We start from the raw sequence: 17,490 nt of genomic DNA, 5'->3' as shown, positions 1-17,490 counted from the left end.
TTTTCTAATTGATAAATGAGCAGATTGTGCACGTCACTGTACTTCAAAGTTCAAAACTTTAGACTAGCCAATACTCATTTCAACCAATTTCAATATTAAATTTCCGTATTTAAAAAATATTTATTTTATATTTTTATGGAAATTATGATAAAAATTTTGATTTTGATATATTTTATATTTAAATTTAAATTTTTTATAATTTAAATTTTGATTAAATTTTTTAATATGAAAGAAAACGAAATCATGAAAATAAATTTATAAATATAATTTTGAGATAATTACCCAAAAAAAAGTTGTAATAAGCGTTAGTAATTCAGCGATAAGATGTGTTTACGACTCTAACGTTAACTAGAAACTAATGGGAAAAATTTAGGAAAATCAAAGACTAATACGCAGCAAGTACAAGCAAAGGATACTTGCTCCAAATTACGTACCGACCACAGTGAATTGATATCAATGAACAGATACCATCATCTCCGTAGTTGTTCAACATGAGCAAAGCGAATTGACCCCAAAATGAAATGAAAAGCATAATCAACAATTAATTGAGAATTTAGATTGCAGTGGTAAAAATTTATGGAATTTGTTCAGACTTGCTCATAAGCTGTAAAAGCGCATTTGCTTTCCTCCGTGCTCTTATTGTTCCACTCTGGGAGATCTCAATCAAATGCTCGTACACACCAAACTGAAGGGCTGCAAGAGTGTGAGATGAATTACTCGAACCCAACGAAAGAAGAAGCGAGGTTGCACACTCCTTGTTCTTAGGGGTGCCATCTTTGATGAAGTCAACCAGAGTTTCAATGAATGAAAGCTGACCGATCTCATGTCGCCCTTCCGGGTGCTCTGCAAGAGTTAAGAAGATGGAGAGGGCCTCATCAACCATGTCCAGGTTCCTGTCCTCGAGAAACAGCAGTAAAGGTGGTACAATACCAGCATCAATGGCCCTGGCCTTGTTTGCATGGTTGAGAGATAAGTTGAACAGTGCGGTGGCAGCATCTCTTTTACCTCTAATCGTCCCGTTCTGCAACAAATCTACCAGTGGGGGAATGCCACCTGCCAGAGCTATTGTTACTTTGTTTTCGGGAAGCATTGACAAGCTGAATAAAGCTGCTGCAGAGTTCTCTCTTGACTCCATACTTCCATTTTGCAAGATTTCGATTATAGCTGGTATTGCTTCTTCATTAGTTATGAGCTTCCTATTAGACTCATCGATGGATAGATTCAACAAGGCTGTCACAGCATGCTCTTGTATTATAGAATCTGGATAGGACAGCAGCTGCACCAGTGGTGGAATCGCTCCACATTTAGCAAACAAAATTCTGTTCTCTGGGTTCTCTTTGGAAAGCATACGAATATCCTTTACTGCCGTTCTCTGCACTTCTAATTGACTGGAAGATAGTTCCCCAACCAAAAATGTGATTTTCTCTATGTGTTCTGCAGACGAGCCCTCGGAAGATGCAAGATCCTCTTTCTTGGGGACCTTGAAATTGTTCTTCTCACACCATTCGGTGATAAGGTTCTTGAGGGCATAATTTGGCGCCAGTGACAAGTGATCTAGAGTCTGCCTGGTCTTTGGGCAGGTGCGATGGTTAGAATCAAACCACTTCTGTATGCTTTCTCTTTCAAATGTCTGAATTTGGATGGAAAACAATGAAACAAGAGTAAATTAACCAGTTTTTCAATCGCATAACATCATGATCTGGTAAGGTGAATGACATAAAGAAATTCAGGATAAAAGAACATTAAGGGAAACTATAAAAGAGCTCACTTATGTTCTAAAAAATACAAGATAAAGGAGAATTAACTTAAGATATTGGACCCTTTTCATGTGGGTTGTCTTGTACGTATCTTTCTGTACAGATCGTATGTATATAATTCTTTTCCGTGTGTGATTCATATCTTAAGTGAATTTTCCTTTAGTCCCCCAGAACCAGTGTACAAATTTGAATTTAGCGCATGGATATCACATTACCTGTCCACTTGCAACAACAACAGGATCTGACATTAATTCAAGTGTGATTGGACAGAGGAACTCAGGAGGAATTATTAAAGATTGGGACTTCACCAACATTTTAGGCATGACAGGATCATCAAGGATATTTGTCACTTCCATGCCTAATATTTGCTTGAATTTGTTGAGAAGTTCTATGATTTGCTGTGTAGACTCTGAAGTTTGGCCTCTTTCTTTAGCAAGATTCCTCACAGATATACTTTCTATCTTCAAGTCCTCCACGGAATGCAGATCTAGCTTTTTGGCCAGCCTTTCTATTATGGCTATATCAGCAGCATTCGTTTCATCAGTTTTTGAGGATACCACCATCAAATCTACTGCAAGTTCTATATCCTGTGTATCTGTTCTCTTTCTAGCTCGACTTAATTGTGTTTGCATTAGCTCAACCTGAATAACAACCGCAAGACAAAAATTCTTAGAGTAATTAATAAATTCTAAATAAACATGATGTTTGAATAGAGCAAAAAGTCATTAATTAAAATCTTTAAAACCCTGAATAGTAACTTATCTTATTCCGTGGAGGCTAAGTGATGTTATCTTACACATTGAAACCCTAAAAGCGTGAAAAGATGACAAATTCAACTCATCCTCAGACAGTCAAAGCTGACATTAAAAGACAACAAGATATGATGCTGGCAATTGGTTACTTTTGGAGCCATTTTCATCTTTAGTGGTTTTTGTTCATTGTTTTGTACCATCCAGCACTATCTTATTCTTTTTATAAAGAAATTTGGTTTTTCAAAAGAAAAAAAATTTAACCTATCCTATCAAATTTTCCCATCAGGATTATAGGGCTCTCAAATTAACATCTTCGTCTATATTACATACATGTCAACGCCCCAGTTTCGTTCCAAAACCTGCTGATGAAATAAGATTTGGAATGGCAGAAGGCCTTGCCAACTTTCCTGTGTTCCCGAATGTTATGTTATTAGATACTTAATTGATCCAACCGTACACAGTTGAGTCCCTGACTTGTTTATACTTCAAATGCCAACTGTGGGCAACTGTTGTTGCGTCTATCTTTTTTAGCTATGAGATTAAGATGGCTGAAGGCATCAAATACAGTTTTCCTGTCAGAAAAATCATTCGAAGACAAGAAAAGAGGAAATTTTCGTACCTGTTCCCTCACTTCGTCAGAAACCTCAAGTTCATCGAAAGGCAACTCATCCAAAGCCTGGCTTAATTTTTCATAAACAGTGTGAAATTTGATCATCATAGTCTCAGTCTCCAACGCCTTAATGACAAAGGAAAAGTCTTAAAATAAGCAACAATTAATGAGAATTTCTGAGTTCTTCATATATAAAAAATGAGACTCCAAATGTGAAACATAAAGCAACCTATTTACTTCAAAAGCTCAAGATTCAAAACGAAATTATTAAATTAGCTTATCCATTGAATTTGTTTAAAATTTAAATTAATTGTAGTTTATCATCAACATCTCTTATTTGATATAAAGTTAAGAAATAACAAAAATAAGGAATCAAGGTTTTTGGTTTTGAATTGAATCTTGAGCTCTTTGAAGTGGATAGGTTGCTTTATCTTGATATCAAATGTACAAACATAGGTCCTCACCAGATAAATCTTGCTACCCTCATTGCAAGTTTTCAGTAGTTTCCTTGCCAAACGAAGTGCTTTATTCAACTTTGACAAAGAAACGATGCCGTTCTGGGTAATCGGGGAACCAAGGTCCCGAATCTCATCGAATAATGGCAACAAAATCTTCATACGCCTGACGAGGTTGTAACATTCTCTTCTCTGCGTCCTTCGGTAATCTCCAAACCGAGCAGCATATTCAATCAGGCTCACTGATTCCTGAACCAAATCAACAGTTTCCTCTCGCGCGTTTGGTGAATTCGGTTCATTCTCTTCCTCCATGGTCTCCGCGCCTCCATCTTCACCATCTCCATCTCTCTCTCCGTCCATCGCCATCTGCAGTTTGTCCCCCTCCCTGGACAACTAGAGGGACTGTCTATGGCTTTTCTCTTTGCAAGATGTTTGTTTGCAGACTAGATATTTCCAGTTATGGCTTCAAAAAAGAAAAATGTTAAACGTGAATCATCTGCAGAAATGAAGAGGGTTGGGGGAAATCAGAGAAACATAAAACCCTAACCCCGGTTTCCATGAATGCTGGTGTTCCCTGTGTTTCTTGGTCCCTGTACTCTCTTTGCGTGCTTTCCGGGTCTGTTACAATAAACTTCGCGGGGTTTTGGTTCTTAAAATAGAAACCCTTTTGAAAGTTTGTTACCCTTTCATGGACAGCCATAGTTTGCTTTGATCTCAGAGAATCACACATGTAAATCATTCAACGTTCCTACAACCTTCGCCAAATATGAAAACCAAGATTCTTTCTTCTTCATTTTCACATATTTTAACTATTGAAATCCTTTCTTTCCCCTTTCATTACAAATCAATTTCACATCTATTACTCAAATTAATACATCATAAAAAAAAATTCATGATCGAATCATTTCCAAATTCATCTCTGCATGCAAAGCTTAATTAAGTTATACGATAAGCTACAGCATGATATGGCGCATATCGTCAACAAAACTGGTAGCTTCATCTTTCCTTTGTTCAATTTGTTTATGTTTGACAAAAACAAAGAGAATAGCAACATTGTTGAAGAACCTCCATGACCCTTTTTTCCAATTCAAATTAGCTAGGAGATAATTAGTCAATTGGTGTTCAATGACTCCTTTACTATTAATTACTTCCAACTTCAGTCAATAAAAATCAAAAAATAAAAAAAGGGAGAGTGATGAGTTTAGAAGGAAAAATTATACAACATACAACACGAAAAGAAACAAATTATGACATAAGATATCGATACTTATATTATATATATACACCTTTTGTTCCATATATTTTACCTATAATAATTTGGTATCACAATTATATATATACATCAAAATATCAAATATTAAAAATTAAACACCCATGTTAAATGTAATTAGTAAAAGGCAAAAAAAAACAAAAAAAAAAAAAGCTTGTATTGAGTCAAAATATCAAATATTAATGACTATTAACCTATAATAGAATATGTAGTTTTTTTGTTCCTCAAACAAAGGAATAAACATATATAGTATTTAATTAGGCTTAAAATATTCTTGCCATCTGTACCCCCTCCAAAAACCAAATGCTCAGTTTAAATATATATATAAGGTAGCGTTTATATAAGGGAAGTGGAAGCACATTTTCTGTAATGCGTCCAATTAAATTACATTGCAGTGTTTGTTTTGCAACAGACCACTGTAATGTAAGATTACAATGCAATTATATTGCAGCTAAGGGATGTAATGTGATTGCAGTCCAAAACTAATGCAATCACATTACATTGCACTCTGTAATGTTATTAAATATATTTTTACCCTTCAATTTTATTATTTTGTTAAAAATATTTTGTAATATTATAATTAAAATAAAAAATATTAAAAGAAAATATATAATATAAGAATTAAAAATTGAAATAAAATATAAGAAATTAAAATTTATATAATATAGGTTAAAGAAATTAAAATAAAATATATAATATAAAAATTATATTAAAAATAAAAATAAAATATATAAAATTATAATAACAAATAAATATAAAATATATGACAATAAAAATATATTTAAGAGATGATATTATATAAAAATTAACAATAAAAAATACAAGTATATTAAACTTGCATTTTAATAAATAAGGGTAATTCTGAAAATTAACATTACATTCCTAATAAAATATTTGTAAACAAACTCTATTATGTTAACTTTTTTATATTTTAATCATTATTTTACTTGTATACAAAACACTGTAATATTATTTTTTCTGTAATCACATTATTTATAATTGTATTATTTATAATTACATTATCTATAATTACATAATATTATAAAATACCAAACACTACCTAAATATTAATTTAAATAAAAATAAGGTTGATCATTCAAAGTTGAAGTTCCTTAAGGCGCATATAAATTATTGCTCACCCCTCCTATTAAATGGAAACTTTTGTAGGGTTTTGGGCAAGGCCAACGGCTTTCTCGATTATTTCCATTTTATAATTAATAAATCTCTGTTTATTTGTTTGTGAAACAATAAGCACTGGACTGGGACTGCTAAAATTTGCCAGTGCCAGGCTGCCATCCCTCCTCATTGTCGGATGACTGTTCAGATTATTGAAGACCAAATCATTCAGCATAATCACGAGTCTTTCCTTTTCACTGTTTCTCATCACATACAAAATCTCCTACTCTTTTTATCTCTTGTCCGTCTGATTCAACTATTGTTTCGACGTGTATTGAATGGGTTCGCATTTGTAAAATCAAACAAACCAAATTTTCACAAAAAATAATTAAATTAATCAAAATGTATGTTAAAAATAAAATAATAGAAATCAATTAATACCCGTTGATTATAATATTTATCATTACTTTTTTTAATAATTTTCAACAATATTTACAATAACGATTTTTTTAAAAAAAATAAGTAAGATTACTTATCTCTACATTTTAATATAAATAAATTTAACTTACAAAAATATTATTGTTTTAAAATATTAAAATATATAATAAAAAAGTATATTATTAATTATTGATTTGTTCAATCGATTCAATAGTAAATTTTGAATATAAAAAATCAATAAAATAAATTGAAAAAAAAATCGATTTCTCTAATCAATTTAAGAACCAAAACTTATTGAATCGATTATTTCAAATTCAACTGAATTCTCTGCTTAGCTCTAAAGTCAACTCTATAATAACATGTGGGAGGGTTTTGTGGGTTTCTTGATTGGACCCTGATTGATGATCATGGATTTCCCATCATGGATAGAAGGAAGTGTAGCCCTGATAATAACAAAATCAAATCATCAAACGGTGGAGAAGAATAGTGTTGATATACACTTCCAGGCAACGTGGCAGAATGTTACTGGTACGTCATAGAGAAGTAAGGTAAAGCAAGCAGTGGTAATGTTATCCGTAAGAATTGAATAAGACTAGTAATCAAGCGACAAAGGGGTAGCTTTTTAGGTAGAAGGGAAAATGTTATTCCTACTAGAAAAGAAAATAGAAATAAAAAAGGAAAATTTTGAAAGCACATGGTAAGGTAGCCGTTAAGCGCACACAGAAGAACGCGACTTTCCATCTATAAGATCGGACGGCTAGGATTTACTAGCCGTTAGTTTTAAAAATGAAGAAAGGCCATGTGCGGACATATATCCGCTCTTTGCGTCTCAATTTTCCCTTCATAATTTCGTCTTTTTCTGTGCAAAACCCCCCAAAAAGCCTGAACAAGAAGAGAAAGAGAGAGAGGGAGACAGAGAGATCACTCGATCGCTGCTCAAGCCTCAAATGTCATTCTCTTGAGTAATCTCTCTGTTCGATTTCCTTTTTCAGTGAAGTGAAACATCCAAGGAAACGGGGTTTTGGAATCTGGGAGCGGGGAGAGATCAACGGGGAAACTCTTTTGTGAAAGGTTCTTGAAAATTATCCTAATTTAATGATCTGTTGATCGTCTTTCTTTATTGGGTCTTTGCCAATTCTTTCAATTTAAAAATTTTTAAAAAATGGTTTTTTTTTTTTAATTTTTAATTTTGATTGAAGGGCGGTCTTGATGATCTTTGTCTGAAGTTCAGGGATGTCTATATCAAGTGGATTCTTATTGTTTATAGCTGTTGTTTGTAGATACGGGAGAAATGGCTGGATCGGATGAGAACAATCCTGGAGTCATCGGACCCTCACATCTTCAAGGTGCTTAATTCAAACCCATCTCTGTAACCCCTCTTTTTATATTTAGATAAATTTTTGAAATTTAAGTATTAAAGAAATGTTTTTTCTTTGTAATTTGCAATGAAAGGGGGTTTGCGTGCCAGAGAAGGTGGGAAGTTTGTGGCGGCGTCTGGGCAGAATCGAAGAGCATTGAGCACCATTAATCGGAACGTAATTGGAGCTCCATCTTACCCTTGTGCAGTGAACAAGAGACCTTTATCTGAGTGCGTACTTTCTTAAATCCTCTCTCTGTTTGGTTGCTGAGAAAAGAAAAGAAAAGAAAGTAGATCTTTTTGAGTTAGCTATTGTTGGTTTTGTTTCTGATTCCTGAATGAGATTGAATAAATTATGTGTATGAAGAGTGGGGTTTGTCTTGGTATTTATGGGTCCAAAAAAGAGACTTTTTTCTTCATTTTTTAAAAATAGATTTCTATTTCTCTCTTTCTCAGCAGCAAGAAATTGAAGATTTATTATTAAGGCAAAGTTTTGATATTCTTTTTCCATTTTTTTTCTCTTTGAATTCAGAAGAAATGCAGTCTGTAATAAGATCCCACCCATACCTGCGCATAGACCAATTACTAGGTCGGTAACTTTTTTCTTTAGTTTTATGATGTTTGCTCTGAATGCCAAAATATGTCTTCTTCATGATCCGTTTGCTTATGATTTTTTCTATTCAGAAAGTTTGCTGCCCAGATGGCTAACAAGCAGCAAAACAAACCTGAGGTACCGCTTTTTACAATGAAAGAATTTGGTGTTATCCTCAATTATTCAGTAACATTAAATTATTGGTTAATTACATTAACAGGAAGTAAAGAAGTCACTCCAGTCAGTACCAGTTTCAAATGAATCTGAAGATTGCACCATTATAGATGTGGACGACCCTAAGGCAAGTAGTGACTCCGATGTGCCAATGTTTGTGCAACACACAGAAGCTATGCTGGAGGAGATTGACCGGATGGTATAGGACACCCCCCTTTACTGTAAACTCATCCATCAATCAATCTCATGCTTTTCTTCGGAATTGCACTGATTCTTTGTCTCCCCTGCAGGAGGAGGTTGAGATGGAAGACGTGGATGAAGAGCCTTTTTTGGACATTGATATTTGTGACAAAAAGAATCCCCTTGCAGTTGTTGAGTACATTGATGATTTATACAAATTCTACAGGAAAGCAGAGGTGACTAGCTTTCTATTTTCATTGTTTTATTTGAACAGAAAGAGGGAGAGATGAAGCCTTCTTTTTGCTAGTTAATATTTTTAGTTCTACCTAATTTGATGCTCAATTGCAAACATTTATTCGTCAATTCTTTTGGAGGGTTGATTTTCTGAACCTGTATGTGTAATTTTTGCAGTGTACTGGTTGTGTTCCTCCAAATTATATGGCGCTGCAATGTGACATTAACGAGAGGATGAGAGGTATCCTTATTGACTGGCTGATAGAGGTATGCAAACTGTTGCATTGATTGACTTGCATCTGGGTTAGGAAGTGAATTAGGTAGAATCCTGGTAATTGAAAATCCATCGTTAATGAGCATTATGGAATGACAGGTACACTACAAGTTTGAACTGATGGAGGAGACCTTATATCTGACAGTAAATCTAATCGATAGATTTTTAGCAGTTCAACAAGTAGTGAGAAAGAAACTTCAGCTGGTTGGAGTAACAGCCATGCTTCTTGCCTGCAAATATGAAGAAGTTTCTGTTCCTGTTGTAGAGGATCTGATTCTGATTTCTGACAAGGCCTACAGCAGGAAAGAAGTGCTTGATATGGTTTGCAATTCAACATTGAGTTTTCATAATTTCACCCATATTTTTTTAACATCACTCAATCAGAAATAGGAATGACATGTATTGCCTCTTGATTTGCAGGAGAAACTGATGATCAATACCTTACAATTCAATCTATCTTTTCCTACACCGTATGTGTTTATGAGGAGATTTCTCAAAGCCGCTCAATCTAACAAGAAGGTTTGTGACAACAAAACATTGCCATCTTGTCTTTATTATCCAGCAATATTGTTAAATGAATCTGAGATGACGGTAATTGTGACTTTGAACCAGCTTGAGCTTCTGTCATTCTTCATGATCGAGCTTTGCCTAGTTGAATATGAAATGCTCAAGTTTCCACCTTCTTTATTAGCTGCTGCTGCTATTTTCACTGCTCAGTGTACTATTAGTGGGTCTAAGAATTGGACCAAGACCAGTGAGTGGTATACTGCCTACTCGGAAGAGCAGCTTACGTAAGTCTTTTAGTTTCTTTGTTCTGCTGAATTTGCAGCAAATGTTTTGTTCCCAGTTAAAACTTACTGTTGTTTCTTGTGTTTGTGAAGGGATTGCTCAAGAATGATGGTTACTTTCCATCAGAAGGCCGGGACAGGGAAACTTACAGGTGTACACAGGAAGTACAGTACATCTAAGTATGGTTATGCTGCAAAAACTGAGCCAGCAACTTTTCTCTTGGAGGCTAGATTCTAGCACTGCTGAAAAGGCAATGATTGATCAAATCCTACTAACTAGGAACCTGAGGGGGGGAGGGATGCCATTGAGCAACACAAAGTTGCCCCTGGGATATATAAATACTGACTTGGTGTTTGCCCTTTGAATTCTGCCTTTCGATTTACATTTTATTTGAACATAGCAGGAGGAGGATGTTTGTTTCTTTTTCTCCTACCTGTAGAGTAAAATAATTGTAAAACTGTTCCATCCAAATCTATATATATTTCATTTGTTGGATTTCTTTTGATGGTAAAGCAGCTTTTTAGTTGCACTTATTTCTTTTAGTTGTAAATATTGGAAAACAACTACTTTCCAAAAGCAAAATGTTGCACTAAGGAAATTAAAATTGATAAAAAAAACATATTCCGTTGCCGGGACTTGAACCCGGGTCTCTCGGGTGAGAGCCGAGTATCCTAACCACCTAGACTACAACGGACTTGAAATTGTATGCCGATGCTTTATTAATTGATTTCTCATACACTAATCCATAAAACCAGATGCTTCAATGTGCTAGTAACCTTCCCTTGCTTCAATTTTAATAACGTATTTATATACCTTTTATCTATCATGAAATGAGTAGTTTTTTATTCAAATCAAAATACTTTCTGATTAAACAAAAGAAGTGACATTAAATTAAAAGTGGGAAAAAATTGGATGAAAACAGTTTATTGGTCCACAAATTGAAACTACAAACTATACCTATAAAATCTCTTACTACCAGAAAACAACGAATGAGAAAAGAAAAAAGTGAAAAAGAAAGCAACGATCCTAATGTGGTCTGACGTCGTCAGCAGACAGACAGATAAAAAAAATCTTGTTGTCGATGTCACAGAACATCCACAGCTGCCACGCACTCTTTGCCACGTTTCAACATCCATCACCAACCCCAAATTTGAGCCATAAATTCAATTCATTTCCAAATCCTTGGAAACAAGATCAGATCCTCAAAAGACCAACTTGCCAGATTAAGAACAGCCCCCTACGAATTTTTTAAACGATCAGCTTTCATTTTCATTTGATCCAAAGTATCTCCCTTCGTTTTATGGTCCTGCGAATATTCTTGCAGGTAAATTAAATAACAGAAAAAAAATACCCACCGTGAATACGTTGTAAAAACCTGATATTTTTCTGTTGAAAGCTAAAGCTGTTACCGTCGCTTCCCATCTCATAATGTCCTGTATTTGTCTGTTCTTTGGACTTTCGTGGGTGGGCTTATTTTTAAGGTTATCTTTGGAGATATTTTTGCGTATTGGTCTTATACTTGGATAAGTATGTGGTGTAGGATTGATTGCGACCTCAAAGCAGCTGGTGGGTTTGGATTTTTTGTCAAGTTGGACGATTCCAGCAGTTTCTGGGTACCTCTCCGATAGGGATGGTTGAACCTTCACTGATTTAGTTTTAACTTTTAACCCCCAAAGTTTATTAATTGTCAGCATCTTTTTTGGAGGAATTCAAGTCTCGAATTTGTATTCTAATGTGCTTTAGTTTGATTAATTACAACCTAAGATTGTTATTTTCTTGCTTTGATGTAAGCTTCTCCTTTTTTGTATTTTTGTCAGATAAAAAGAAGGTGGTGATATCTCCCTCACTCTCTCAGGTTCCTATAAATACGGCTGATTTATTAGCTTGAGTTTCAAGTGAGTGAAAAGTTTTGGTTTTCTATTAGGAAAGATTATGGAAAAGAAAGAAAAAAAGTTCCTCACGGTAGCTCCTTTTGAGTGTGCTTGGAGAAAGGATTTGAAATTCCGGGAAGCTGGCAGAGGGTGTGTAGCATTTGATGCGTTTGCACACAATGATGTTACAGTGGTGTTTAGGGAGAATGTAGGAAGTCAACACTACCATTATAAGAGGGATAACAGTCCTCATTATACTGTAATCATTGGTAGCCATCGGAATCGTAGATTGAAAATTGAGGTGGATGGGAAAACTGTGGTTGATGCAGCAGGTGTTGGCCTATGTTGTTCTTCAGCATTTCAGAGTTATTGGATTAGTATCTATGATGGATTGATTAGTATCGGTAAAGGAAGATACCCTTTTCAGAATCTTGTGTTCCAGTGGCTAGATTCAAATCCAAATTGTAGTGTTCAGTATGTTGGCCTTAGTAGCTGGGATAAACATGTAGGCTATAGAAATGTTAATGTGTTGCCCTTGATGCAAAATCATTTGTTGCTGTGGAAGCAAGTGGATTGTGGTGAATATAATGGCGAGGATGATGGTGATGAGGAGTTGGAAAATGAAAAAATGGGCTATGAGAAGTGGGGACTTGAAAATTTTCTTGAGAGTTGGGAATTATCTGATATGTTCTTCATTGTTGGTGAGGAGGAAAGGGCTGTCCCTGCTCATAAGGTTATATTGCAAGCATCTGGAAACTTTTCTCTGAGCTCATCAGATGGAGATGTAGTTCAGCTACAGCATGTAGCTTATCCAATTCTTCATGCGCTTCTTCAATATGTATATGCAGGCCAAACACAGGTATCTTTTATTTTTTCCTCTATGGAGTCCACTGTTATTGGCATTCACTATCAGTTCAAAAGATTTATTCCAGTTTCTCTTGTCACAGTTTTTCTGATTTCTTGCTTCTGTTTGACATAGATTTCAGAGGCACAACTTTGGCCCTTGTGGGCTCTGAGCTTACAGTTTGAAGTGATGCCATTAGTGAAGCAATGTGAGGAAGCAATGGAGCGGTTTAAAGTAAATAAAAAGTTGTTTGACTCAGGAAAGAATGTGGAGTTATCATATGCAAGTTCTCAGCCCCATTCTGGGGGAACCTTCTCCTCAGGGCACCCGATAAACATGCAGAGGCTCCAACAATTGCATTCAACAGGCGAGTACAGTGACATTAACATTTACATTGAAGGTCAAGGTCTCATTGCTCGGGCTCATAAAGTTATTCTTGGCTTCTATAGTGTCCCATTTGCAAAGGTGAGCACCTCATGCCTCCTATGGATTATGCTGTAGAAAATTGTACAACAAAAATTAAAACTATAGACAATTCTCTTCTGCAGCTATGAGATCTCACCACAAGAAATTGAAGTCTATTAAATGAAATAAATTTTAGTTTCAAATTGAATATATTATCAAAACTTGACTGAACTTGTACTAGGATCTGTTTCTTTTCATTATTATTTATTTAAGGTTGAAGTTATTGGTTAAAGAATTTTTCTTGTTTGGCTTTTTCTGCTTTGCCATAGTTCAAATAGCTTCAAGTTTATGTATAAAAGGAAGTTATTATTGGGGGCTCATGTCTTCTCTTCAATTTCATCAATTTTTTGGTTCTCAGTTTGGTTGTGTCGACAAGATTTGCCTCTAATATAATCAGTTGTCATGCAGATGTTCACAAATGGAATGTGTGAGAGCAACACGCCTGAGGTCTGTTTAAAAGATGTGTCTTCAGAAGCATTGAAGGCTATGCTTGAATTCATGTACAGTGGGGAGCTCCGTATTGAGGATACTGAGGACTTTGGTACCTTGTTACTCCAGCTTCTTCTATTGTCTGACAAATTTGGAATCTCTCTTCTTCATCAGGAATGCTGCAAAATGCTTTTAGAATGCCTCTCAGAGGTAGTTTTAGTAATCTATAGCTTTTGAAATTATTTGATTTGGTGGTTTTTGTTCGAGCCATGCATATATTTTTGTCGCCACTGTCTCATTATGATTTTTGTATGAATAGAATTAAAAGAACGGGGAAGTGACTTGCGGTATCGGAGTTCTGAAAACAAAAGAAGAGACCCCTTTTATAGTAATGAATTTTAAATATTGATACCTTTCGTGTACATATTACATGCAGGGATGGAGTTCTCCTAGTGGAAGAGGGTCATACAACAAGAGTTTTTCTATTATGCACAAGTTTAATGGACGAGGAAGCAGACAAATTTGGCAAAGTAATTGGGCTGTTGCTTGTGAAGCTAACTGTTGAACTTTGTTGCAGGGCTCTGTCTGTCCAATCCTCCAAGTGGTTGCATCAATCCCATCATGTAAACTTATCGAAGAAACTTGCGAAAGGAAATTTGCAATGCACTTTGACTACTGCACAACTGCAAGCCTTGATTTCATCTCTTTAGACGAGACAACTTTTAGGAATATTATTCAGGTGGGTTTCCACTTGTCAAATTCATATGCTTATTTGGCTAACTTGTTTTGGGGCTAATAACTGAGTGGATGGGGTAGTATAAATACACTACAGTGTGTTCTCGTTTTAAAACCACAAATTCTCCAATAATTCTTAACTAGGATGGGGCTCAAGTGCTCTATGCGAATAGTATAACTTCCAACTTGAATAGTGAGAAGCTGTTCAGTGATGAGCAGTGGTTTATGCTGCTACATTCTAGTGTTTTTTTATTTAATAAATTGGACCAAAGTGGCAAATCAGTTATATAGATAGAGATGGAGAAACTTAAAGATGTATGCTGAAGTTATCTATATTGCTGGTCAATGGTTCTTTCGCTTATTTGATTGCTGGATTTGGGGCAATCATAAATCAGACCTATCTTTTGGTTGGTTTATGCAAGTTATAATTTAGATTTAGAGTTACATATGAAGTGTCCCGCATGATAAGTTTTCTTATCTCTTATGATAAATTATGAATTCCTCGCAGCATCCAGATCTAACAGTAACATCCGAAGAAAGAGTTCTCGATGCAATTTTGATGTGGTGCATGAAAGCAGAGAAATTGTGTGGGTGGGAGTTGGTGAATGAGCTAATGATAAATTCAACTTCAGAAAGTCTGTTCAAGGAAAGGCTTCAGTCAGTTGATGACTTGCTTCCATCAGTGCGGTTTTCTTTATTGCCATATCCCCTGATTAAGAAGGTAAGAAATCCCTGCATATACAGATATCTATCAAGCAGAATGCTAAGAAAAGGACTATAGTCCAACTATCAACGTCTATTATTTTCAATGATGTTGCAGTTGGAAAATACCAGTCTAAGCAGGCACATTTCTGCTTTTGGTGATCTTGTAAGTTTGTTGTTTCTCTTCAAGAAACCTTTTGGAAATGTGTTTGAACACAGATTACTTATTGTTTCGTGCAACACTAATGTCTTTATGTTAATGAAATAGGTTACGGAAGCCATTAATTATAAAGAATGCACAGTGACGATACATGGAAATGACCAGAAGTAAGTGTTTGTTCTTTTGCGCTTATACATCTTGATATCTTGCTCGTAAGGGGCTTGCATTCTGAATTGAAATGTCATTTTCACTACTTAGAAAATGGCAGTTAAAATTGAAAATCCGATACTTGTAGTGAAGAGAAACCAAGCCCTCCATAATCTCCTCGCTTTCTTAGGGTTTAGCTTGCTTGCCTTTAACCTCTCATCATTGATACAAATACTGCTCTGACCATCAGGGCAGTTCCTTTGTCATCTTTCATTTTTTTCGTCTAAAAGAGCTAATCTAGATCTTGCCGAATGATGCTAGACTTATTTAATGGAAGATCTTTTAGATATATCTGCATTCTGCTTGAAATGCATTTCCAAAGATGTGCAATGTTCTTGAGCAATGAATTGGCTAACATTGTTTTGTCTTGGTTTAGTGTAAAATTTCAACATAGACGTTCTAGTTATAAGGAGCTCCAGTATATATGTGATGGGGATAGCAATGGAATTCTGTACTTTGCTGGGACATCATATGGGGAACATCCATGGGTTAACCCTGTACTGTCTAAGGTGAAATTCTCAATCCTCTTTCTTTATTCATTCATAATCCAATTACCTTTTCCTTACCCCCCTTTAACTACATGCTTCAGAGAATTGCTATTACAGCTAGTAGCCCCACTTCAAGATACACTGATCCCAAGGTTTTGGTATCAAGAACTTACCAGGTATGATGAATCGAAACCTTTCAAAGTTCTATATAATATATCTAAAGTCTAATGCATTATTAGCTGAACTAAGTGACAATCAAATGATGTCCCATTTCAGGGAACATGTTTTGCTGGGCCTCGTATGGAAGGCGGACGTATCTGTGCATGGTGGATGATTGACATTGGCCAAGATCATCAGGTATCTGCTCAGGACTCCCTGCTACCTTCTTATACTAATGAAACTTTAATTTGGTTAAATTAGTTGTCGATAACCATAAATGATGTTAGCATCATATGCATCCAACTTTTAAGTGTCTTTGGAAGAAAATATGGTCTATGACTTCAGTAGCAAAGAAGTTTCAGGTGCAATTGAGTTTTCATGTCTGCTTGTCTCTTCCAGTCATAGCATGTTTGAGTATAATTTCGTTCTGTCCTAAGCTGTATTAAAAATTTCAGTTTAAGTGTTACTTTCAGTGAAATCTGATACCAGTCTTCTGATGAGCAAATGTGATTAATGCAGCTTATTTGCAACTACTACACATTGAGACAGGATGGCTCCAGGGCCTACATAAGGTGTTGGAAAATTCAGGTAAAGAAGATATTGAGTTAATTGTTTCTTAGATATTTGTGCTGGAATTAGTGAATTCTAACAATGGAAGCAAACTCTAAAGTAACACTCCTCAACTTTCCAGGGTTCTGTGGATGGAAGATCTTGGATAGATTTGAGAGTACACGAGAATGACCAAACAATGTGCAAGCCCGGTCAGTTTGCATCATGGCCTGTAACTGGAACAAATGCTCTGCTTCCATTTAGATTCTTCAGGGTTCTACTTACTGGTCCAACAACAGATTCTTCTCACCCCTGGAACTTCTGCATTTGCTTCCTGGAGCTGTATGGTTACTACCGCTGAATAGGATTAGTATCATTTCCTTCAAGTTGATTTTGTTTAACCTCCATGTACAGTGTCATCAATAAACTCATGAAGTTGAGGACAGAATTTGCCTCATCCAATTCATGCCGCTTAGATGAAAAACTTGATTGCTCTATAATCTCGGTCTCACCCCTTAAAAGAAGATAAGTTAGAGACCCTGAATTATTTAGTATAACTTATTTAGCTCAAGAATATACGTGTTGGTCACTGTCCACAGGACCATAACTCCCATACCTTCTATGCACAAGGCAAATGCATCTACAAACTGAATACAAAAACACCAATGATGTAACCTAGGATCATACCCGTCTGAGGTACAGTTCTGTAAGTTTGTGTAGGTTTAAGACTACTACGGTTATCATTGTTAACTTTACCAATGTCAAATGAATATAAAAGGCTGTTGAGCACAGAGGAATACGGATTCCAAACGGCCTATGGCGTGGGAGGTGTACTTGCATTTCCGTACAAACACAAAACAGCAATACAGGTATAAAATTCAAA

The 17,490-nt window shown here is 35.5% G+C and overlaps 3 protein-coding genes and 1 non-coding gene across 6 annotated transcripts; 2 read left to right on the top strand and 2 right to left on the bottom strand.

The window, feature by feature from the left end:
• Positions 1-574: 574 nt before the first annotated feature.
• PUB15 (Plant U-Box 15) lies at positions 575-3,940 on the bottom strand. Its single transcript, XM_018125416.2, has 4 exons — positions 3,584-3,940; positions 3,129-3,245; positions 1,973-2,398; positions 575-1,630 (listed from the first exon to the last, which is right to left on the bottom strand). Exons 1-4 carry the CDS (start codon positions 3,938-3,940, stop codon positions 575-577), a joined length of 1,956 nt encoding a protein of 651 aa, XP_017980905.2.
• A 3,292-nt stretch (positions 3,941-7,232) lies between these two features.
• LOC18591703 (cyclin-B2-4-like) lies at positions 7,233-10,370 on the top strand. Of its 2 annotated transcripts, XM_007017968.3 has the most exons (12): positions 7,233-7,469; positions 7,679-7,744; positions 7,851-7,986; positions 8,288-8,344; positions 8,440-8,485; positions 8,568-8,720; positions 8,812-8,937; positions 9,113-9,202; positions 9,309-9,530; positions 9,630-9,728; positions 9,822-10,000; positions 10,091-10,370. In XM_007017968.3, exons 2-12 carry the CDS (start codon positions 7,690-7,692, stop codon positions 10,233-10,235), a joined length of 1,308 nt encoding a protein of 435 aa, XP_007018030.3. In that variant the 5' UTR covers positions 7,233-7,469; positions 7,679-7,689; the 3' UTR covers positions 10,236-10,370. The 2 variants fall into 2 exon arrangements, with proteins under 2 accessions (XP_007018030.3, XP_088664895.1); XM_088808769.1 differs by having other exon boundaries at positions 9,630-10,000.
• A 249-nt stretch (positions 10,371-10,619) lies between these two features.
• On the bottom strand, positions 10,620-10,692 carry TRNAE-CUC (transfer RNA glutamic acid (anticodon CUC)). The gene has a single exon. It is a non-coding gene; the product is annotated as a tRNA-Glu (tRNA).
• Positions 10,693-11,767: 1,075 nt separating this feature from the next.
• On the top strand, positions 11,768-17,069 carry LOC18591701 (BTB/POZ domain-containing protein). Of its 2 annotated transcripts, XM_018125885.2 has the most exons (12): positions 11,768-12,728; positions 12,849-13,178; positions 13,587-13,817; positions 14,185-14,346; positions 14,851-15,063; positions 15,163-15,210; positions 15,313-15,371; positions 15,788-15,920; positions 16,001-16,075; positions 16,176-16,256; positions 16,578-16,646; positions 16,750-17,069. In XM_018125885.2, exons 1-12 carry the CDS (start codon positions 11,931-11,933, stop codon positions 16,966-16,968), a joined length of 2,418 nt encoding a protein of 805 aa, XP_017981374.1. In that variant the 5' UTR covers positions 11,768-11,930; the 3' UTR covers positions 16,969-17,069. The 2 variants fall into 2 exon arrangements, with proteins under 2 accessions (XP_017981374.1, XP_088665037.1); XM_088808911.1 differs by lacking the exon at positions 16,750-17,069 and having other exon boundaries at positions 11,827-12,728; positions 16,532-16,641.
• Positions 17,070-17,490: the final 421 nt, after the last annotated feature.

The sequence above is a fragment of the Theobroma cacao genome, chromosome 8 (genome assembly GCF_053813885.1).
Source record: "Theobroma cacao isolate CCN51 chromosome 8, ASM5381388v1, whole genome shotgun sequence".
NCBI classification, from domain to species: domain Eukaryota; kingdom Viridiplantae; phylum Streptophyta; class Magnoliopsida; order Malvales; family Malvaceae; genus Theobroma; species Theobroma cacao.
Note: the sequence above shows the minus strand (reverse complement) of the source record. Positions and strands in the feature narration are given on the sequence as shown.